This window comes from Rana temporaria, chromosome 8 (assembly GCF_905171775.1).
Source record: "Rana temporaria chromosome 8, aRanTem1.1, whole genome shotgun sequence".
NCBI classification, from domain to species: Eukaryota; Metazoa; Chordata; class Amphibia; order Anura; family Ranidae; genus Rana; species Rana temporaria.
This window is the reverse complement of record NC_053496.1, coordinates 85902591-85927839: the sequence shown is the minus strand read 5'-3', so window position 1 is coordinate 85927839 and position 25249 is coordinate 85902591. Positions and strand designations below refer to the sequence as shown.

Genomic DNA, 25249 nt, shown 5'->3' with positions numbered 1-25249 from the left:
CTCCTGTGTTGTGATTTTTTTCCAATACAAATCTTTTATTTTTAGGTGGAGGCCAAGGGTAAATTGTATTTTATTTATTACCCCCCTCACTTAGCTCATTAGAGACAAGATGCCTGTGGTTGGTGAATAGGAGTTTCAAAAGTAAATTACATTTGTAATTGCTTTTGAGGCAAGTGGTCTTCACGTCATACCTTTTAGGCCTTGTACACACGCTTAGATTTTCGGACGAGCGAACATCTATTTTTTGTGGCATGCTAGTCTTATGACAAAAGTGAAAAGGTTACTCACAATACAAAAATTTCTGTACGACAGAGTACAATGTCAGAAGTGACGTAATGTGTTGAATAGTTTTGTATGTATTCTTTTGTTTGAGCATGCGTAGTCTTGCTCTTGTGATTTTTTTCTTTTTCGTAGAAAAACTTTTTATAGTCTTCACATCTAGCTTTTGTCCGACGAGAAAAAGCAAATAGTCTGTCGAAAGCACCGTACCAACAATTCGAAAATCTTCAGATTGTCGTACAAATGTTTCCATCCGATTTTCTTATTGTGTGTACGGGCCTTCAGGCTGGGTTCACACTGATACGACACGACTTTCATCCTACTTTGCTCTGTGACATGAGTCCTACATCCATCCGACTTTCATGAACAGGATACTACTTTGATCCAACTTTGTGATAGTCACAGTGCAAGATAAATTATTTTTACTGATGCTGTAATCACTATGTCGGATGTCAAAAGTCAGATGGCAAGGACAAGGATCCTACTTCAGCCCATTGAATATCATTGAAGTCGGATCAAAGTAGTACAGGGTGCATTTTCAAAGTCGGACCAGTTAAGACGGCTCATAGGAAAACATTGATTTTCACACATCATGAGCTCCCAATGTCGGAGCGTTTGTCGTACCAGTGTGAACCTGGCCTCAGACATCAGGGCAATTAGTAACCCTCATTTACTAAAATGTTAATGTCTTTAAATCACTGATATCACAAGCAATTGGAGCTTATCCACAATAGCACTGCTTAATCAGATATTCCAGTGTTCCTAGTAAGCCTGGGTTCACATGGCTGTGACTTTGAATCTAACATCCCTGTGTAACTTCATTGCAGCTTACATACGAGCGATTTGTCATGCAACCTTGAATTCTGAAGTGTGAACCGGGGCTTATTGCATTTTTCTGTGATGGTTTATGTCTTGAAGTGATTGGAATATATATTTTGACTTTCTGTGCCAGTTAGCAATGTGTTGGTTTTTGTAAATTGTTTGACTACTTTTATGTATACAGACTTGAAAATTGTATTTGTATATGTTGAAAATAAAAAGGTTTGCTTGATTTAGAATTCATGACTCTGTAGTAAATGATACCAGTTTAAAAACAAACAAGCTAAAAAATACAGAATATTTATTGAAATTGCTCACATCTGCAGTTATGTACAATGAAAGGCACAATCCAAAACAACATTTTTGATACTGTTGATAAATGTCAAAGTCCTTTCAGTGCGAACTGATGATAGATGCACCAAAACGTTTAAGATAAAGCAGGAAACTCTCATTCTGCTTGCAAGATGAATGTGTCAAAACGTGCTGAATGAGCATGCACCTGGGAGTTCCAACTAGGATTAAATTACTCGAGCAGCAGTCTATAGAAGATCCAACTGGTCTAGGAATCTTCTGCTTCACATTTCTGACCAACCATGTGCTCTGCTTTTTTTACTACAGGCACATAATTTAGCTGTACTGAAGATGCTTTACTGAGATGCTTCTCAATTAGCTCTTGTAGGTCCTTGTTCATTTCATATGTTCTACCTTTACCCTGCAACATAAAAACCACAGACAAATTGAAATTTCCTTTATGAAAAAAAAGGGGAGGAGGTTATAAGTTAGAGCACACAGATTTAAATTGCCCGAAGAGCTTCTAAGGCGAGTTCCAGGAATGTCATCTGCACATCCACTCAACAATTACTACACAGAAAAATATTTTTTTTATAGCCATTGTGTGCACCAAAATTGGTTTTTAGAGTATTTTGTGTCAGAAAATTCGCTTTTGAAAAATGGCTGAGCAAATATCATGCAATATAAAAAATGTCAGCCACCATTTTATTCTCTACTTTCAGAAAATAGATGTTTGGCAAAAAAAAAATCTAATTTTAACATGATTAAAAAATTGTGCCACACAGCAAGGGGTCAAGTTATCCCCCGCCCAGTGAGTGCAGCTCATCTAAAAAAAATGCTTACCTTCTTCCCCACTTATCGGCACTGTGGCATTATTTTTGTGTTTACTTCTACATTCATTGTGATTTTCAAACTGCAAGCGGATATTATTTTAATAGCGATTCAGAAGTGTTGTGTAATGAAAAATCTGATTGAATGTTACTGCCAAAAATACAGTGGGGAAAATTATTTGATCCCCTGCATATTTTGTGTTTGCCCACCTACAAAATTGTTTCAGTTCAGTGAGTAAAAAGTATTTGATCCCCTACCAACCAACAATAATTCTGGCTATATAGTATGTGGTATACAGATTAGTCCTGTCAATTTAAGAAGGTGGTCCTAACAACAACTTGTTATGTGTATAAAATACACATGTCCACAGAATCTTTCTTCCATTCAAAACGTCACCATCATGGGAAAGACCAAAGAGCTGTCAAAGGACATCGGGGACAAGATTGTAGACCTGCACAAGGCTTCAATGGGCTACAAGACCATCAGCAAGAAGCTTGGTGAGGAGGAGGAGAGAACTGTTGGGAGCGATTATTTTCAAATAGAAAAAATGCAAAATAACCAACGATCGCCCTCGATCTGGAGCTCCATGCAAGATTTTGCCTCATGGGGTAAGGATGATTATGAGAAAAAAGTGAGGGATCAGCCCAGAAGCACATGGGAGGAGCTTGTGAATGATCTTAAGGCATTTGGGACTACAGTCAAAAACCATTGGCAATACAATACGTCCCCATTGATTGAAATCCTGCACCACCCGCAAGGTCCCCGTCTTCAAGAAGGCACATGTACAGGCCTGTCTGAAGTTTTCCAATGAACATCTAAATGATTCAGAGAAAAATTGGGAGAAAGTGCTGTGGTCAGATGAGACCAAAATTGAGCACTTTGGCATTAACACCACTCGCCGTGTTTGGAGGAAGAAAAATGCTGACTATGACCCAAGAACATCCCTACACAGTCAAGCAGAGAGGTGGAAACATTATGCTTTGGAGCCATTTCTTTGCTAAAGCTACAGCCCGACTTTGCCGCATTGAGGGGCCATGTATTGTAAAATCTTGGATGGGAAGCTTCTTCCCTCAGCCAGAAGGCAACAAAGGAGTGGCTCAGGTAAGAAGCACATTAAGGTCATGGAATGGCCTAGCCAGTCTCCAGAAAATTTATGGAGGGAGATAAAAACTTCCCAGTTGCCAAGTGACAGCCAAGAAACCTTAAAGCGGGGGTTTACCCCCCCCAAAAAAAATGTAACATTACATTCAGCCGAGTTGTCCTAATGACAATCGGCTGTTTTTTTTTTTTATTATTTTATCCCCGTACATACCTTATTTTCACCGCCGCTTCCGGGTATGTCTTCTGCGGGACTGGGCATTCCTAATTGATTGACAGGCTTCCGACTGTCGCATACTGCGTGTCACAAAATGCCGAAAGAAGCCGAACGTCGGTGCGCAGGCGCCGTATAGAGCCAACTCGCAGTCTGGCTTCTTTCGGCAACTCGTGACACGCTGTATGCGACGGTATGAAGCCTGTCAATCAATTAGGAATGCCCAGTCCCGCAGAAGACATACCCGGAAGCGGCGGTGAAAATACGGTATGTACGGGGATAAAATTAAAAAAACAACAGCCGATTGTCATTAGGACAACTCGGCTGAATGTAATGTTAATTTTTTTTTGGGGGGTGAACCCCCGCTTTAAGGATTTAGAGAAGATCTGTAAAGAAGAGTGGACCAAAATCCCTCCTGAGATGTGTGTAAACCTGGTAACTACAAGAAAAGTCTTACCTTTGTGCTTGCCAACAAGGATTTCTTCAAGTACTAAGCCATGTTTTTGCTTGGGGATCAAATGCTAATTTTTACTCACTGAAATGCAACTCAATTTATAACATTTGTATAATGCGTTTTTCAGGATTTGTGGTTGATATTCTGTCTTGATCATATAAAAAATACACCTATGATAACAATTGTAGACTCTTCATTTCTTTGTAAGTAGGCAAACTTACAAAATCTGCATGGGATCAAATAGTTATTTTCCCCAATGTACATTTGGCAGTAACATTCAAACACAATAAAAAAAAAAAAGATTTTTTTTTTTCATTACAAACACTTCTGAATTAATATTAAAATAATATCCACTTGTAATTTAAAAAAATCACAAAGAATGAAGAAGTAAACAATGCCAGAGAAGTGGGGAAGACGGTGAGAATTTTTCCAGATGAGCTGCACTCACTGGGCTGGAGATGACTTGACCACTTGCTGTGTGGGACAATGTTTTAATCATGTTAAAATTAGCATTTTTTTGCCAAAACATTATTTAGAATTCTTGAACATTATCATTTTCTGAAAGTATAGGCTCTAGAGAATAAAATGGCTGAATTTTTTTGTGTCACATAATATTTGCACAGCCATTTTATAAAAAGTAAATTTTCAGGAACAAAATGCACCAAAATCAATTTTACATACACAAAACACCCGATTTTTGGTCAAATATAAAAGATGCTGCTGATTGGAGCAATTTAACCTCTTGACCACCGCCCCATGGTAAAAAGACTTCCTCTTTTTAAAGATGGATAGCTCGATAACGGCAGCAGCTGCTGCCACAACCGAGATATCCATCTCTTCAGTGGGCGGTCCTGTACACGATAACGGCGGTCTCCGCCCCCCCGCCGCACCGGAGCCGTCGGTAGCGGCGGAGGCGATCGGGTCCGTTCGGCAGCTGACTGGGGATGCGAGTGAGGGAAAAATCGCCCCCCCATCCCCATAGCTCTGCTGGGCGGAAGTGAAGTCAAAACGTCAGTCCCGCCCAGCGTCTTAAAGAAACTTTTTTTTTTTTTTGTCATTTGAAAAAATTACAGTTTCAATTTTTTTTTTTTTTGCATTTAAGTCTAACTATGAGATGTGAGGTCTTTTTGACCCCAGATCTCATATTTAAGAGGACCTGTCATGCTTTTTTCTATTACAATGGATGTTTACATTCCTTGTAATAGGAATAAAAGTGATCATTTTTTTTTTATTTCAGTGTAAAAAATTATAAACTAAATAAAAATAAATAAGAAAATGGTTTTTAAGGCGCCCCGTCCCGACGAGCTCGCGCACAGAAGCGAACGCATACGCGAGTAGCGCCCACATATGAAAACTGTGTTCAAACCACACAAGTGAGGTATCGCCGCGATCGTTAGAGCGAGAGCAATAATTCTAGCCCTAGACCTCCTCTGTAACTAAAAAAATGCAACCTGTAAAAAAATGTTAACGTCACTTTCGAGATTTTAAGGGTAAAAGTTTGACGTCATGCCACGAGCGGGCGCAATTTTTAAGCGTGACATGTTGGGTATCATTTTACTCGGCGTAACATTATCTTTCACAATATATAAAAAAAATTGGGCAAAATTTATTGTTGTCTTATTTTTTTAATTAAAAAAAAGTGCGCTTGTAAGACCACTGCACAAATACGGTGTGACAAAAAGTATTGCAATGACTGCCATTTTATTCTCTAGGGTGTTAGAAAAAAATATATATAATGTTTGGGGGTTTTAAGTAATTTTCTAGCAAAAAAAAAATGTTTTAGTCTCGTAAACACCGAATCTGAAAAATTAGCCCGGTGGTAAAGAGGTTAAAATTGTGCACACCCATGAAATTGCAACTACAGTACCTAAAATTGTCCTTAGGTTATGCTTTAAAAAAAAAAAAAAAAACTTTTACAGGTTTAGAGTTGTGAATTCTAGCCCCTAGAATTGCTGCTTTTACGCTCTGATGTTCACAACACAACCTCACATGTGTGGTGCAATCACTGTTTAAATGTGTGTCAGATCTATGCACATTGGCATTTGTGTGTATGCACAGGGAAATATCACTTTACGTCACTACAGGTTGATTTGTCACAAAGGATATGGCAGAACATATGTTCTTCCATCTCCTCTATTTAAAGGGATCCTGGATTCTTTTCAGCAGTGCGGGGCTTCCCGGAGGAATGGGAGAGCCTGAAAACCTCCATAGAAGTGAAAAGCCACTTGGGATTACTTTTACAAAACAGCTGATCACTGACTGAAAAAACACAAAACCTGTTCCAAGGATCATGGCTGCAGCTTTAGTCACAATCTTGTAATAAACACTCGCTGACAGGAGGTTTTATATATGTATGTTGGTCAGCAAGTGGTTAAAGATCCTCCTATTTTACTGTTCTGTCAAGCAGCTGAGGTATCACAGTGTACAACAGAGTGGGAGCAATAATTCTAGGCCATCATTCAATTATCTTTTATTGCTAACCTGCAAAGTGCTTTATAAAACATTGCGTATGCACCATTTAAAAAACTTAACAGCTCAATGTAACCCCATTTTATAAAAAAAATGGGTATTCTATTTTGTTTGTGTGCATTACAATTTATTTTAGTGTATTTTTTTATGGAAAGGATTTATTTCATAAGCAGTTGCACAAATATGCAAATTAAAAAATAACTGCAACCCTTTTTTTCTACAGGTCCTTTGCTTTCAGAAAATATATACTTGTTTGGGAGTTTACATTTTCTAGCAGAAAATGCAATGTTAACATTTATGCAAAATGACAAGTTGTCCTGGATAATTGGTCAAGGTACGAAGGACATTATACAAAAAACACAAACACTTCCAGTGCACAGAGTTCTGCCTCAGAGTCTACTTGTGCAGTGGATCATCAAAAGCAATAGAACATCCTCCTTCAGGTACGCTTCAACGAAGATGTCCTCAGATTGAGAATCTACTGGACAACTATAAAAAATAAAAAAAAGGCGCACATAGGAGGGCGCATCTACCTAGTGCATTACTTAAGGTTTATTGTACGAAACAAAACATACAGCCAAATGAATACTCACAAAAATAAATGTATAAAGGCGTTGTATGACACCAAATCTCAATCCAGTGCTGGAATAGCATGGCCAAACACATCGTAACACTGCGCTGGCAATCTGACGTGTTTCGGTTGATGTGTCCCCCAAAATGCATCAGTTTGCCAACGCAGTGTTACGATGTGTACATTTATATCTGCGAGTATGCATTTGACTATATGTTTTGTTTTATACAATAAACGTTCAGTAACGCACCAAGTGTGCGCCCTCCTTGTATGATCTTTTACATTAGGAAGTTGTTGTACAGAGTAGGATAAATATTCTGCAGGGTGAGAACACGTTTGCAGCTCCTAACATGCTTTGCACACTACCATGCGGTGGGCAACAAACAGGTACATAGCCTGGTTTGGAGCTACCACTCGCCCACAATAAAACTACTATGGGTATGAGGAAAGTGGTTACTGCACTAACACCTATCTTTAAAGCAGTAGTAAACGCAATATTTTTCAACTGTACCTTATACAAAGTCTTACCTATAGGTACAGTGAATAATTCTCTAAACTTGCATAGTTTAGTAAATATTAACATCAGCATGAGCCAATCTGCATTTACAGTACAATAAGCCAGACAGCACAAACCCAGAAGGAAGAACGGTTGCAGATGGAAGCGCCTGGAGTGGAGACAGCGTCCCGCTGGAGGGCTCCACTGACAGACAAGTCTGCCATAATATGCTAGTATGTGGTGCATACTAACATTGTGGCGCAACACTGTAGAGAGCCTATTTTTAAAATTGTTAGCAAAGTTTACTACCACCTTAAGTACAATGCTATTGTATGGCCCTTTTCACATGTAGGGGGGCTGCACTTGTGGCCCTCTGTATTTAATAAGTTGACCACCACTGCTCTAGAGAGTGATAAAGGCTGTCCAACGTGGTCACTGATAAGCCATAGTGTTTCACTAGAACCACACATGCTGTGAATTGCGTACTATGAAACATTAAAAGTCAAGTACAGTAACTGTTAGACAAATACCTTTATCTTGGGCATCGATTCAGGAACTGGAGGATTGAAGGTCATACCATTTATACTGTAATCATTAAATAATTCGGTGGCAGACCTACAAAATATTAAATACATATAAGTGAAGAATAATGCATAAAACAAGTGTTTTTGTTAAAAATTAAGGCTACATCAATACTTAAAACACAAGCTCTGATCTGCAGGTTTCCTTACTTTTCCACATGAACCAACATGTATGCAACATTGGCAAAATAAGAAAAGTCTGGAATGACATTAGTTCAACCACTTCAATGCTGGGACCCCTCGCCCACATCATGCCAGAAGGATTTTATTGGTCTGTTTCTGTTCCGGTCATCTTATTGGTTTTAAGAGGGAATACACGGTTCTGCCCACACAGGGCATACAACATCTAATAGAGAAGTGTTTTGGTCTGTTTCACACCTGATAAGGTTGTTCTTTTAAATTCAGTTCAAATGTATTGTACACATTTTGAAAAGACCACTGGGATGTTTAGATAAGGCAACAGAATGGTAAAGATCAAATTAAAAGTTAAACATCCAGTTTAGAAGAACTTCAACTGTTGCATTATAGTGCACACACGTTAAACTGTCTGTGTATAGTGATGGTGTACAGACCAGAATTACTACGATGGTGCCAATTCTATAATTCTGAAAGGCATTACTTGTGTGTGATTGGTGATCATGCAACTTACGCAAATGTCATCTACAACATGCCCATGGGATCTGGGAATTTTAATTTATTGTATATTTACTATTATTTATCTTGCTGGATAGAAGACAACCCCTTTTCCCCTTCATGAAGCTGAAACAGATCAATTATAATACTGCTGAGATCTATGGTGCCAGAGCTGGATCGGTTTTGCATACTACTTTACCATTTTGTCATTTTAAAAGGCCAAATAAAAGCATACTCTATTTTTATCAGGATTGGCAGCATGTGACAAAACTTAAATTAGCATTTATGAATTCTGCAGGTTGGGCTACGCTCCCTCCTATACTTCCTTTTGGTGTTTTTAAGATTTTGCTGGTTCAACACCTAGTAGGTGACCACCTAAAAATGTACTCCTGAAAAAAAACAAAAAAAAAACGGAGCGCAATACTAGAAATACACTGAATCTGAAAACACTGTTTTTTGATTAATACATTTCATACTAAACTTTGCAGGGGTAAGCAATTAGCGGACCTCCAGCTGTTGCAGAACTACAAGTCCCATGAGGCTTAGCAAGACTGACAGCCACAAGCATGACACCCAGAGGCAGAGGCATGATGGGACTTTTTTGCAACAGCTGGAGGTCTACTAATTGCATATCCCTGCACTAAAGGGTGTCCATGATCGTTGTTGTAGGCAGAACCGATTGGTAGAACTACAATGCTGAACCATTCCCAATGTAAGAAACCTTACCTGCGGCTATAGGACTGACCCAGAGCTGCTGAACCTTCTGATGGAGCCCCAGCACAAAGGTGAGCTGCGAATATCCGAACAACAGGATGGAAATGCCTCTAAAAATATAAAAATATATTTTTGTTAGCTTATAAAAAGTACATTTTCTTATCTTCCATTAAAGGAGTTGTTTTTGCCTAAAATTAATGTCTGCAAGGTAGACAGACAGAATAGTGTAATGATTCTGTTAAAAAAACAAGTAAATACCTATTAAATGCCTTCATCTATATCACCTCCGGCGTTATAGTTTCTGTTCTTTCATTCACGGCGCTCGTAAGAACTACATTTTCCAGTATGAACTGCGGCACGCCCAGCAATTCACACCTCCTTGAAGTCTCTAACACGTAGAGAGCATCCTGCCGCACAGATGTAGTTCCCAGGAGGGGGCGAGCACGTTACCGACCATCGCAGTAAAGCCTCCCTTCACGGTGGTCAGTAAAATCAGACAAGCAGGAAGTGAACAGAACAGAGAAGAAATTGAGCAAAAACGAACAATGAGGAAGTGAAAAGAGGAATGTCTGCAGGTAAAGGATGCTTATTATGAAATACATGTTTTTCCTTTACAACCCCTTTAAAAGGCCAGCCATACACAGAGCTAATTTTGTTCCTGCAACCATGGCAGTATTGACAGGGGAATCCCTCCTGCCATACCATTGTCTTCTCCAGGCGGGGGAAGGCCTTCCGGCCAAGAGAAGACCATGATTAATGCTGGCAGTTATAGCAGTGGCTTACAATGATCATAAGCAAAAGTCAGCAGGCTGCTTGTACCAAAGTTGATCAACTTGGTACGTGCAGCCTGCCCACTAATGGCTCAAAGCTCGAGATTCGAACAATGTACAGCTGGCCTTGGGCACACAGGAATTCTAAAATAGGTTATGCTGCCCCCTTACAGGAGGTTGGAACACAGGCAAACAGAAAAACCCCTCTACTCATGCCTCAGTTTTTTTTCGAGTGCCCTAGGAGGTTGGACACCTTTTCCTCAAGTAGGGGGCTGTTTGTTCATCCATCTAGGTACCTGGTATGTTATTTTGAAATAGACAGCTAAAGGAAAGTCTTGTGTGATGTCAAACTTCTAGAAACCTTCTATGCTCCCCAAACCTGGCACACAGAACTCTTATCCTACTGACAGAGAAAAACCACATGGGCAGCTTAAACAATATACCACAAACTGAAATGAGAAAAGTGAAATATGAGATGCGCTACCCTCGCACAGAGAGAGTACAGTATTCACAAAACACTTGCTCCCTAAGTTAAGTCGGCGTATAGTAAATGGGACGGCGTAAGCCCGCCTAATTCAAATTATGAAGGTAGTGAGCGTGTTGTATTTAAATTAGCCGTGACCCCATGTAAACGAATTCCCGTTCGAACGGCGCATGATCAGAATCACGTCAAATTTACGCCCTAAGATACGTCGGCTCAATGCACAGCCCCATTCACGTACGACTTACGCAAACGACGTAAAAACCGACGGCTGTTCCGACATCCATACCTTTGCATGGGCTGCGCCTCCTTTTTGGTGGAATAACTATACGCCGGACGTACGCCTTACGTAAACGGCGTAGCTTACTGCGACGGGCGTACGTACGTACGTACGTTCGTTCGTGAATCGGCGCATCTTGCTCATTTACATATTCGGCGCGTAAATCAACGTAAGCGCCCCTAGCAGCCAGCGTAAATATGCACCCAAGATACGACGGCATAGGAGACTTACGTCGGTCGTATCTTGGCAAAATTCAGGCGTATCCGATTTTAAGAATCAGCGTATAGATACGACTGCGCACATTCAGACTTACGACGGCATATCAGTAGATACGTCGGCATAAGTCTCTGTGAATCTGGCTATCAATATATACAATTGCAGGCCAGTCAAGTTCTTGGATCTTGCTTTGTGCACTGGTGTGCAGTCATCCCCAAACTGTTCCCAGAAATTTGGGAGCATGAAAATGTCCAAAATGTCTCGGTATGCCGACGCCTTAAGAGTTCTCAACCCCTGGAAAAAAACAAAAACACCATAATCCCCTTCCACCAAATGATTTGAACCAGTGCACAAACCAAGGTCCGTAAAGATAGATGAGTGAGTTTGAGGTGGAGGCACTTGACTGGCCTGCACAAAGTACCGATATCAACCCGATAGAACACCTTTGGGATGAATTGGAGCAGAGACTGCGAGCCAGGCCTTCTCGTCCACATGACCTAACAAATGCTCTTCTGGAAGAATGGTCAAACATTCCCAGAGACACACTCCTAAACTTTGTGGACAGCCTTCCCAGAAGAGTTGAAGCTGTTCTAGCTGCAAAGGGTGGGCCAACTCAATATTGAACACTACAGACTAAAACTGGGATGCCGTTAAAGTTCATAGGTGTGTAAAAGCAAAAGGGATTGGGTAATGAAGTGGTGTGGGCTCAATAAGAAACCTTGGCTAAAGTTGGCACGAGCGACGGATTTGGATTCCGGAAACGTCGCCAGAAATAAAGAAACATCCGACGACATGTACGAATAACTAAAAAGATTTTCCAAGAAATGTCAATATTTTTTCGAGCCCGATGATACTAATTCTGGGTACCATGACATTCCAGCCAGGGCTGACAGATGGAAAATTTGTGGCTATACGACAAAGAGGTATCAGTAGAGTGGTTTATTTTTCAAGAGAAAACTGATCAATGACAAAAAGAGAGATTGAAAGAGAGGTAGCACCAGAACTAGATTTTCTCTGAATTATGCAAATAGAAGCGTTCATATGAACAAAGGCCAAAGTATACACAGAAATCAGACCATTGTCAAGATTTGAGCAGATGTGCCTGAAGGGGAATCCTCTCAGACACTCGTTATCATATTTCTATGGGACACTAATTCAGAAACACCACAAGAACTTACAATCCTGCAGGCATGGGAGAGAGACTTGGGGAGAATATTCTCTCAAGAGCAGAGAGACAGGATTCTGGGATTTAACCACAAGGCCTCAGTAGCGAGCAGATACCAAGAGGGCATAAAATTCTAACTAGATGGTACAGAACACCGTCTGTACTACATCAAATGTACCCACAGACGACAGATGTATGTTGGAGGTGCACGTTAATACATATTTTCTGGGAGTGTGAGAAAATTAAGGAGTTCTGGAGAACGGTGATAGAAACTACTAAAACAATAACAGGAGTGTCTCTAGACGACAGACCGGAAGCCATTCTATTACTCGATATCCCTATATCAAAGGAAAAATATAAAAAAACTCACTGCTCAGACATCTTCTCACAGCCGCTAGGTCGTGTATCCATGTCCTGTGAAAAAGGAGAGGCCCCCCATCTAGTACACAGTAGTTCTCCAGAATCGCAGAAATTCAACAAATGGAGAATCTTACTATGACAATGAAAGATCAAGATGAGAGGTACCGGACGATATGGGCGCCCTACATGAGGTATAGGGAGGGGATAAGAGGAAAATTGAGTTGGACCGGAGGGGGGATATGGGGAGGGAGGTTTTCCCGATTTCACCCTTCTCTTTGCTTTTTTTTTTCCGGGAGGGAGGGGGGTGGTAGTGAGAAGGGAGTTAGAGGCAGAGAAGGAAAAGACAATTCACAATGAAGTAATGAACCAGGTAGGAGATAGAGAATATAAGATGACAATGCTTAGATTGGTAAAATTAGATGATATAAAAGTGTAGAAAATTATAAAAAGCAGGCATCCCAATACTTTTGGTAATTATATATAGTGTGTGTATGTGTACACACACACACACACAGTATTTAACAAAAGCGAGTACACCTCTCACATTTTTGTAAATATTTTAAAAATAGTGAGTGTACAGCTTGTATAACAGTGTAAATTTGCTGTCCACTCAAAACAACTCACATAGCTATTAATGTCTAAACCGCTGGAAACAAGAGTGAGTACACCCCTAAGTGAAAATGTTCAAATTGGTCCCAATTAGCCCTTTTTCCCCCCTCACCTGTGTCATGCGACTCGTTAGTGTTACAAGGTCTCAAGTGTGAATGGGGAGCAGGAGTGTTACATTTGGTGTTATTGCTCTCACTCTCTCATACTGGTCACTAGAAGTTCAACATGGCACCTCATGGTAAAAGAAAATAAAGATGGCCTAGGCCAGTGATGGCGAACATTGGCACCCCAGATGTTTTGAAACTACATTCCCCATGATGCTCATGCACTCTGCAGTGTAGTTAAGCATCATGGGAAATGTAGTTACAAAACACCTGGGGTGCCAAGGTTGCCATCACTGGCCTAGGCTATAAGGAGATTGCCAAGACCCCGAAACTAAACTGCAGCATGGTGGCCAGGACCATACAGTGGTTTAACAGGACAGGTTCCACTCAGAACAGGCCTCACCATGGTCAACCAAAGAAGTTAAGTGCACGTGCTCAGCGTCATATCCAGAGGTGGTCTTGGAGAAATACACGTATGAGTGCTGCCAGCATTGCTGCAGAGGTTGAAGGGGTGGGGGGTCAGCCTGTCAATGCTCAGACCATACGCAGCACACTGCAACAAATTGGTCTGCATGGCTATCCTCCCAGAAGGAAGCCTCTTCTAAAGATGATGCACAAGGAAGAACGCAAACAGTTGCTGAAGACAAGCAGACTAAGGACATGGATTACTGGAACCATGTTCTGATGAGACCAAGATAAACTTATTTTGTGCAGATGGTGTCAAGCGTGTGTGGCAGCAACCAGGTGAGGAGTACAAAGACAATTGTGTCTTGCCTACAGTGTAGCATGGTGATGGGAGTGTCATGGTCTGGGGTTGCATGAGTGCTACTGGCACTGGGGAGCTACAGTTAAATGGGGGAGCTACAGTTCAATGAGGGAACCATGAATGCAAACATGTACTGTGACATACTAAAGCAAAGCATGATCTCCCTCCCTTCGGAAACTGGGCCGCAGGGCAGTATTCCAACATAACGACCCCAAACACAACTCCAAGAGTACCACTGCCTTGCTAAAGAAGCTGAGGGTAAAGGTGATGGACTGGCCAAGCATGTCCCCAGACCTAAACCCTATTGAGAATTTGTGGGGCATCCTCAAACGGAAGGTGGAGAAGCGCAAGGGTCTCCAACATCCACTAGCTCTGTGATGTCGTCATGGAGGAGTGGAAAAGGACTCCAGTGGCAAACTGTGAAGCTCTGGTGAACTCAATGCCCAAGAGGGTTAAGGCAGTGGTGAAAAATAATTTTCACTTAGGGGTGTACTCCCTTTTGTTGCCAGCGGTTTAGACATTAATGGCTGTGTGTTGAGTTATTTTGAGGGGACAACAAACTTACACTGTTATACAAGCTGTACACTCACTACTTTACATTGTAGCAAAGTAGTTTTTTCAGTGTTGTCACATGAAAAGATAATAAAAAAAAAAAGTTTACAAAAATGTGAGGAGTGTACTCACTTTTGTGGTGTGTGTGTCTTATACACTGCTTGCTCAAACATTAAAGCGTGATGGGTAAAGGTATATGGGGGCTGGCTAACAGTTTTTCTGTTCATCACTGTCCCAACCTCTTGGGGGCGGCAGTATGAAGTAAACTGTTTTAGAATTCCAGAATTCCTGTGTCCCTAATTTAAATGAAAAGAGAAGTATGTTTTTTTTCCCAGTTTCATAGGTGGATGCTGCATCTGTCCCCTGCCGCCTCTGCACCGAGAACTTGAGTGAGTGATGGAATTCCACCGATGGCTCAGTTCTCACACCTCCCCGAGCAAAGAGCTGCTGTCAATAAGCAGCTCCCCTCCCCCGCGCTCACTGGAGTGCTGAGCTGTGGAGGGGTGGGGAATGGCTGTCTCTGGGGCTGGCTGAGAAGCGGAGACGGTATCAGTCCAGACACCTGGCGGATCTAGACTTTGTCGTGCTGAAGCGGTGCCTGGACTGATGCCAGTGAAGTCAGAGCGGATTTCAGAACACTCTCTACTGAAAACAGGTCACAGAAGTGCAAAACGAATTGCACTCCTGTGACCCATAGGTGAAGCCCAGCCAAACAAGCTCAGGCTGGACTTCTTATTTTAAACTTTTTTTTTTTTTTAAATAACAAATATATATTTAGGATGCCCTTAGTCAGCTTCAGTAGACAGCGTGTTTAGCATGTGTTGGCCCTAGAGACTGCTTCTACTCTGAATAAACACATCATTCTCACATAATAAATTTCTGTTATCAGGAGTTTCATCTGAACACATTTGCTGTTCAATCTAAAACTGCAGGACACGAGATAAAAACTGACTTTTTGGGAACGATTCTAGATGTTAGACATTAATCTTTGTAGGGGTTATACATTTCACACAAAGCCATCATCGTCACATGCCATTTCACTTTTATTTTTTTTCCTACTTCATTCAGAAGTCAAGAAGCCACACAAAGTACAAATTAAACTCAAGGATGAGTGAGGATTGTACATAGCAGGTAAGTGCGTGCAGATCAGATAAGTCAGGTCCAACAAGAATATATGCTTATGGCTAGTATACCAGACAACTGACATGTACTATAGCCTAGTCTCAATATTTCAGATACTCGGTTGCTGATGATCCTCAACAGCTGTTGGACATTTCAGTGGCTTTTGCACGCCCCTCAGAATATATATGTGTATGGAGAGAGGGAGAGAGATTCCACAGAGGGCAATTTGTATTCCTTCCTTAAAAGATTAATAGGAGTACTTCCAGTTTCCTTCATTTAATTTTAAAGGCTAAATGCTCAAAAAAAATGTATCCCATCCACGCTGTGCTAACCTAGCCCACTCTCCCCCACCCCCTCCCCATTTGCATACTTACTTCACAATTATAACCATTATTGCTGGAGCCCCAAATCGCAGGGTTCGTTGGGCAACGCGCTCCTAACCTGGAGCAGGCACACCGACGTACATGATTGTGCACACATGTGCCATCCCACTCACAGAAAAATGACTGTAGGTAGGCGGTAGGCAAGGGTTTAATGCAGTGGTCCCCAACCTTTTTGGCACCGGGGACCGGCTGCATGGAAAAAAATTGTGCCAAGGCCCAGCGAGGGGCTGTACGCACATGCGGGGGGTAAGCGATTTTTCGCGGGCAATAGCTGGTGTTCTGCTGTTGGCGCTTTAATTATCACAGCACCATGGTTGGTATGGTGTCAGAATGATTGAAGCGCATTATTTCTTATAGTACATTGTAATATAAATGAAATAGTTCAACTCACCATAATGCAGAATCAGTGGGAGCCATGAGCGTGTCACTTTACACGTCGCCTGCCACCAGATGAGAAATGTCACTTGCCACGTCACCTGCCAGTGCCACCAGATGAGAAATGCCACGTCACCTGCCTGTGCCACCAGATGAGAAATGCCACGTCACCTGCCTGTGCCACCAGATGAGAAATGCCACGTCCACTGCCTGCCACCAGATGAGGAATGCCACTTGCCACGTCACCTGCCTGTGCCACCAGATGAGGAATGCCACGTCACCTGCCTGTGCCACCAGATGAGGAATGCCACATCACCTGCCTGTGCCACCAGATGAGGAATGTCACGTCAGCTGCCTGTGCCACCAGATGAGGAATGTCACGTCAGCTGCCTGTGCCACCAGATGAGGAATGTCACGTCAGCTGCCTGTGCCACCAGATGAGGAATGTCACGTCAGCTGCCTGTGCCACCAGATGAGGAATGCCACTTGCCACATTACCTTTCAAGGCCACCAGATGAGATTGCCACTTGCCACGTCACCTGCCAGTGCCACCAGATAAGGAATGCCACATCACCTGCCAGTGCCACCAGATAAGGAATGCCACTTGCCACATCACCTGCCAGTGCCACCAGGTGTGGATTGTCACTGCATTTGTGGCACTGGTTCAGTGGTCTTTGAGTGAGGGCGGGAGCGTGGAGAAGCAGGGCGGGCGGTGATAGATGTAACCTCTCTGCTCCTCACCGCACCTCCGACATTCAAAATGCTGTGAGGGCAGAAGAGCGCTGATGCTAGGCGGGCGGAGAGAGATGATGTCATCTTTCTGCTCCCCGCCGCACCTACGACATTCCACACGCTGTAGAGGAAGAGCAGTGATGTTAGGTGGGGGCGGAGGGAGATGTCATCTCTGCTCGTAGTGCGCTTCTCTCATCCGCCAGCAGCCCACCTGTCAGATCCACCGGGCTCTCACCTGCCGCCTTAAAATGTCATGCTGCGGCCCGGCTGTAGAGGCGCTACGGCCCGGTAGTTGACGACCCCTGGTTTAATGGATGTGTTCAATAAGGACACAAGAAATTAGAATGGTTTGTGTTTTATCAGCGTAAGCACATTGTGTTTGTCTATCGGCACATGGTTTGTCTATTATTGTGACTTCAGAAAATTGTACGCATATGCAAGGGGTAAGCGATTTTTCGCGGGCAATAGCTGGTGTTCTGCTGTTGGCGCTTCAATCATCACAGCACCATGGTTGGTATGGTGTCAGAATGATTGAAGTGCATTATTTCTTATAGTACATTGTAATATAAATGAAATAGTTCAACTCACCATAATGCAGAATCAGTGGGAGCCATGAGCGTGTCACTTTACACGTCGCCTGCCACCAAATGAGAAATGTCACTTGCCACATCACCTGCCTGTGCCACCAGATGAGGAATGTCACGTCACCTGCCTGTGCCACCAGATGAGGAATGTCACGTCACCTGCCTGTGCCACCAGATGAGGAATGCCATTGGCCACATTATCTTTCAAGGCCACCAGATGAGAAATGCCACATCACCTGCCAATGCCACCAGATGAGAAATGCCACTTGCCATGTCACCTGCCAGTGCCAGCAGATAAGGAATGCCACATCACCTGCCAGTGCCACCAGATAAGGAATGCCACATCACCTGCCAGTGCCACCAGATAAGGAATGCCACATCACCTGCCAGTGCCACCAGATAAGGAATGCCACATCACCTGCCAGTGCCACCAGATAAGGAATGCCACATCACCTGCCAGTGCCACCAGGTGTGGATTGTCACTGCATTTGTGGCACTGGTTCAGTGGTCTTTGAGTGAGGGCGGCAGAGTGAAGATGCAGGGCGGGTGGTGATAGATGTAACCTCTCTGCTCCTCACCGCACCTCCGACATTCAAAATGCTGTGAAGGCGGAAGAGCGCTGATGCTAGGCGGGCGGAGAGAGATGATGTCATCTCTTTGCTCCCCGCCGCACCTACGACATTCCGCACGCTGTAGAGGAAGAGCAGTGATGTTAGGTGGGGGCGGAGAGAGATGTCATCTCTGCTCGTAGCGCGCTTCTCTCATCCGCTCGCAGCCCACCTGTCAGATCCACCGGGCTCTCACCTGCCGCCTTAAAATGTCATGCTGCCCGCTGCGGCCCGGCTGTAGAGGTGCTACGGCCCGGTAGTGGGCCGCGGCCCGGGGGTTGACGACCCCTGGTTTAATGGATGTGTTCAATAAGGACAGAAGAAATTAGAATGGTTTGTGTTTTATCAGCGTAAGCACATTGTGTTTGTCTATCGGCACATGGTTTGTCTATTATTGTGACTTCAGAAAAGTGTCTCAGTTAGATCTGTGACCTTAAATCCATAGAGAGGCTGTGGAATGACCTCAAGCTAGCCGTTCATACCAGACATCTGAAGCAGTTTTGTAAAGAGGAATGGTCAAATGTTGTGCAAATCTTATCCAGAGCTACCAAAAGCACTTGCCTGAAGTCATTGTTGCCAAAGGAGGTTCAACAAATTAATAAAAGTGGTTGATTACTGCCAGACCCTCTGTTCTACCAAGCCATACTACACTGTGTAAATCAGGGGTGTCCAAACTTTTTTCAAAGAGGGCCAGATTTGATGAAGTGAACATGCTTGAGGGCCGACCATTTTGCCTGACATTCTTTAAACCATTAAAATTTGGTCCAAGTGTGTTCGTCCGAGCACTAATACACTGCCCAACAAGAATTATCTTGCCTTTGTGGCTGTGTCCATCTGCAGCCTCACAAGTGCCATGAATGCAGCACCCGCCCCATGGCCATGAATGCAGCCCAATTCATGCCCATCTGCAGCCATTGAGGGGGCGGGACGAGCACCAACAAACATACAGGAGAAACGCCTGTTTTCTCGGCTGCCTCTTTAATTGAAATGAATGAATGAATGAAGAACTTGTATAGCGCGGCACATGCAAACTAAATCGCCTCTGGGCGCTTGTTGTTCCTGTCTCTTTTGGTATCAGAAGAGATGAGTTTTGATCTTTCTCCTGAATGCTAAGTGGTTTTCCTCCAACCGAATGCTGGTTGGTAAAGCGTTCCATAGTCTGGGACCTTGGACAGCGAATCTTTTTTCTCCTTTGGACTTGTAATTGGCTTTTGGGATTTGGAGCAGGTTTTGATTGGTGGATCGCAGAACGCGATTGGGATTATGAGCTTTTATTTTTTCGCATAGATAATGAGAGCATTCCCATAGATACATCTATGAGTTAGACAGAGTGCTTTAAAAGCAATTCTGTCTTTTACTGGCAACCAGTGAAGGGCTCTCGGTGAAGGCGAGATTGATTCCCAAGGTTTTTTCCCAGTCACTAGTCTGGCGGCCGTATTTTGAACGACTTGCAGACGAGCGATTTGGTACTTTGGGAGACCGAGGTAGAGGGTGTTTGCATAATCCAATCTGGAGTTTACAATCGCTCCCACCACGGTCGCAATGTCTTCTTTGGGAATAAAAGGAGTGAGTTTGCGTAGTAGGCGCAGCAGATGGTGAGATCCGCTGACCACTGACCCTATTTGTGCGTCCATTGTCATGTAGGAGTCGAAGATGACCCCGAGACTTTTGACTTTGGCGCTAGGGGTGATGATTTTGCCCAGAATGGGCGGGGGCAACCAAGTTGTTGCAGGTTGATTCATACGCTTAGCGTGAAACAGGAGAAGTTCTGTTTTCGCTCCGTTGAGTGTAAGATAACTCTTTGTCATCCAGTTCTCTATCAAAGAGAGGCATGTCTCTAGATTGAGATGGTGATCCTTTTTGTTGCAAATGCGGAAATACAGTTGCGTGTCGTCTGCATATGAGTGATAAAGCTAATGATTTTAAAAAGAGGCCGAAGATAGATGTTAAACAGCACTGGCGATAGAGGCGATCCTTGAGGGACTCCGTGCGATAACGTGCGTTTCTCGGAAGTGAAAGGTCCCAATTTCACCGTTTGTGATCGGTTTTCCAAAAAAAAGGAGAACCAAGATAGATCACCTTCTGCGACTTTGGCTACGTCCGCTAGCCGAGTCAGTAATAGTTTGTGGTCTACAGCAGTGTTTCTCAACTCCAGTCCTCGGGGCGCACCAACAGGTCATGTTTTCAGGATTTCCCTCAGATCAAACTGCTGTGGTAATTACTAAGGCAGTGAAACTGATCAAATCACCTGTGCACAATAATGGAAAGCCTGAAAACAAGACCTGTTGGTGCGCCCCGAGGACTGGAGTTGAGAAACACTGGTCTACGGTGTCAAAGGCAGCGCTTAGGTCCAGCAGAACCAGGAGACAAGATTCTCCTTCGTCTGCGGCCTCTAGAGCGTCGTCCCATATTTTGAGTAATGCTGTTTCTGTACCGTGTCCGGGGCGGAAACCCGATTGAAATGGATCAAGTAGATTATGGGTATCTAGTCCCGCCTCCTATGATGGAGAGAACAGTTGTCCAGTGGTAGCGCAGGAGATGGGACTTCCTTTTACACAGGACGCTGTGTAAACAGGAAATACTCCTCTCCTGTATGCACAGCACTTGTCCCGTCCCGTCCCCTCCAAGGCTGCCAGCATATCCATCTTTTGTGGCCCCCCGGCGCTCAGGGATTCATTGGGGGCCACAAAAGATATACAAAAGAAACAGGTGGGCCGTCTGGAACACGTGCCGTGATTTGCCCGGACTTTTAAACATGCCTGGTGTAAATGTTTGTTTACAATTATGCCTCTAAATACCGTATTTCAGTTTCTGGCTGGTCACGTGACCTTCCGACTGCACTCCTCCCCCAATCTAAGGGCTACAGTGGGAGGGGCCAAGATCCCCCTGGGATGTCAGACGAGGTGGTCACGTGATCGCTGTGTGGCCTTACTCAGCCCCCTCCCTCTATAGCCCTTTTTTGTTCACTTACTTTTTCATCCAGCACTGTGAATGTTTTATGGGTGTGTTCAATAAAGACACCAGAAATTAGAATGGTTTGTGCGTTATCACCTTAAGAACATTCCATTTGTTTATTGCTGTGATTGAGAGAAGGATCAGATCATGTTTTATGGCAAATTACTGCAGAAAACCAGTTAAGTCCAAGAGGTTCACATTCTTTTTCCACTGCACTTTCCTATTTACTAATTCTAGCAGCAGAAGGATTAAAAATAGTCAATGTTCATTGCGTGCGTGAAGTTCTGATTTAACCATTTCTACAGCAGACAGTTAAAACACACATTTAAAACACAGATACAAGTACTACACTTTCTAAAAGATTTGTAAAATGTTATACCGAGTCCTGAGTTTATACATTGCCCTGCAAAGCAGCAAATCCAGGTTGGTGATCCAAGTTCTCTGCTGCAGTTATTCATATGTGGTTAGGTGTCTCGTTCCAGCCTGTAACTGGACAGTGAAGCACCCACAACAGACAGATGGGGGTCATCTCTGTGCTCACCCTGCTCTTTCCTTCTGTCAGCACATGTAATACATTTGACAGGTTCTTCCTAATTCTCCCCCCCCCCCCCCCCCCCCCGTAATTAACTAAATTCAAGCACCCGACTGATGTCCAGGAATTTTTTTAATAACACCAACCAATTATCTCAAATAGTGCTTAGACCATGCACATATATTCAATAATGAATGGTACATGGCTGAACTTAATGCAAGAAGTGGGCAGTGCTATCAAAACACCTAATGGCTCCCCAGGTTACAGCATTTTAGACTTTGCAATTAACCTTATGCAGTGTCTAAAATACATTTTTTTTGCTGGTAGATACACTAGTACAGTGCCCAGGAATATTAGATCAGGTAGTTTGTGGTGATAATAGCAAAGCCTTTTGCGTACTAAAATGCAAGATGCCCACAGACCTGGCATTACATTCTGCCAGATGAAATGTTTAAGGGCACTTTCAGATTTGAGAATACAACACTTTTTGAGGTGTTATGCAGCTGAGAAATCCAAGAATAGCAATGATAATATATAAAAAATAATATATATAAAAATATATAAAAAATATATAATTTTAATATATAAAAAAATTGCTTGCTTAGTCTATACAAAATATTGTCTGCTCACTGGATTGTGCATTCTAACCGGTGAGCTAAAAATCAGTAGTTAAGCTTGTGAGCACTGATCTCACTTTGGACCAGCTACTCTAGAACATGCAAATGAACTAAATAAATTAAACATTTTTACCACACCCCATGGGTAAGGAGCAAGTACAATTAAATCCCAAGTATACAATTATTTATTTTTCCTTAAGCAGTAGACACAGGCTATTTACAAAGGTGCATGCTCTAAGAATGCACCAGGTAGTAGTTTGAAGGCTTGGTAATTCCTGAAAATGCTTGTTCATCGCCTTTTGTTATGCTGACCCTCTGACCAGGTGCCAAAATGCAGATTAGGAAAACCGAACACTCAGAAGTCTTTTCTATCTGCATTACTGTTCCAGGACAGTGGCTCAAGCATCTAGCCTTAAAAGGGTCAGCAAGCAAATAGTATGTTCAGACGAAGAGCCCAGCAACGGCAGCCTCCATATTTCTGTAAATGCCAGCTGGAAGAATAGCGAAACCGCTAGCTTATTGATACATCTTTCACATGCCAAAGTTATTGGCCAGATTGTAATTTACTGAATTACCTGTAAGCAGTGCAGCTCCCACAATGCCGTATTCTGAACATTGCAGTATTCTGGCTCATCAAGCTCTGGTAGATAAAGTCCACTTCCTTGAGATTCATTGTCTAAAAGAATGTCAGTCTTTGGGAATGTCTGAAATAAAAAAATAAAAAACGACATCAAAAGAAGCACACAGAATATAGATAATCTGCACATAGAAACGTGTATTGGACACTCCTGGAGAGTGCAACCCCAATTCCAAAAAAGATAAATAAAACAGAATGCAATAATTTGCAAATCTCAAAAACACATTTTACTCACAATAGAAAATAAAATATCAAATGTTTAACCACTTAAGACCCGGACCATTATGCAGGTTAAGGACCTTGCCCCTTTTTGCGATTCGGCACTGCGTCGCTTTAACTGACAATTGTGCGGTCGTGCGACGTGACTCCCAAACAAAATTGGCGTCCCTTCTTTCCCACAAATAGAGCTTTCTTTTGGTGGTATTTGATCACCTCTGCGTTTTTATTTTTTTTGCGCTATAAACAAAAATAGGAGGGACAATTTTGAAAAAAAATCAATATTTTTTACTTTTTGCTATAATAAATATCCCCCAAAAATATATATTAAAAAAATGTTTTCCTCAGTTTAGGCCGATACGTATTATTTTACCTATTTTTGATATAAAAAAAAAAAAAAAAATCGCAATAAGCGTTTATCGGTTGGTTTGCGCAAAATTTATAGCGTTTACAAAATAGGGGATAGTTTTATTGCATTTTTATTAATTTTTTCTTTTTTTTTTACTACTAATGGCGGCGATCTGCGATTTTTTTCGTGACTGCGACATTATGGCGGACACTTCGGACAAATTTGACACATTTTTGGGACCATTGTCATTTTCACAGCAAAAAATGCATTTAAAAAGCATTGTTTATTGTGAAAATGACAATTGCCGTTTGGGAGTTAACCACAGGGGGCGCTGATGGGGTTATGTGTGACCTGAAGTGTGTTTACAACTGTAGGGGGGTGTGTGGCTGTAGGTCTGACGTCATCGGTCGTGTCCCCCTATAAAAGGGATCACACGATCGATGACGCCGCCACAGTGAAGCACGGGAAGCCGTGTTTACACACGGCTCTCCCTGTTCTTCAGCTGCGGGGACCGATCGCGGGACTCCAGCGGCGATCGGGTCCGCGAGTCCCGCAGCTTCGGACCGGGTCGCGGGTGGCATTCTGCCGTCGTATATCAGCGTGAAGGGGTCCTTAAGTAGTTAAACTGAGAAAATATACCATTTAAAAAAATAAAGGTTATTTTGAAATTGATGGCAGCAACATGTCTAAAAAAAAGTTGATAGGGCAACAAAAAGCGGGCAAAACACAACCCCCAATGCCAAAAAAAGTTGACAGAGCCATGTTTACCAAGGTGTATAACACTCTGTGTAAACTTCGGGGAACTGGGGAGACCAGTTGCTGGAGTTCTGAGAAAAGAATGTTGTTGTCTCATTCTTGTCTGAGCATATGCTGCTCCAAAACCTGGATTTATGTCTTTCAGCATTTGATGTGCAAGCTGCCCATTTCAAATGCACTCCCATGCAATCAGAGATGAAGGCTTTTGAACGGAGCGCTGATAAGTTGGAAGGTCCCGTTCCTCTTTAGTCCAGAGGCTGCGGGGCCCATGGTTGCCAAAAAGAATCGGTTAATGTACTACAGAATAGTTTTCCACTTTGTAAAAGACCATTTTACATGAGTTTTGGCCTGGAGAAGACCGTGGCATTTCTGGATTATGTTCAGATATGGCTTCTTTGCATAACAGAGCTTTACACCTTGCCATTTTGGATTACACAGCAAACAATGTTCATAGACAGTGATTTTTAGAAGTATTCCTGAGCCCATGCAGTAATGCTCATCACAGAATCAGGTCGGTTTTTAATGCAGTGCCATCTGCGGGGCCTGAAGATCACAGGCATCCAAGATTACGTTTCGGCCTTGTCCCTTACTTCTCCATATTCTCGGATAAATGGGGGGTCATAGCATCAC

General features: G+C 42.8%; 1 protein-coding gene across 1 annotated transcript in view; it reads right to left on the bottom strand.

Moving 5' to 3' along the window:
- Nucleotides 1-1382: 1382 nt before the first annotated feature.
- Nucleotides 1383-25249, bottom strand: part of NOC3L (NOC3 like DNA replication regulator) — a 104979-nt gene continuing 81112 nt past the window's right edge. Inside the window, exons 18-21 of the mRNA XM_040362146.1 lie at nucleotides 23237-23365; nucleotides 9463-9560; nucleotides 8053-8137; nucleotides 1383-1810 (exon numbers count right to left, since the gene is read on the bottom strand). Of these exons, the coding sequence (XP_040218080.1) occupies nucleotides 1658-1810; nucleotides 8053-8137; nucleotides 9463-9560; nucleotides 23237-23365 (465 nt within the window). The 3' untranslated portion in view covers nucleotides 1383-1657. The remainder of the gene's footprint in view (nucleotides 1811-8052; nucleotides 8138-9462; nucleotides 9561-23236; nucleotides 23366-25249) is intronic.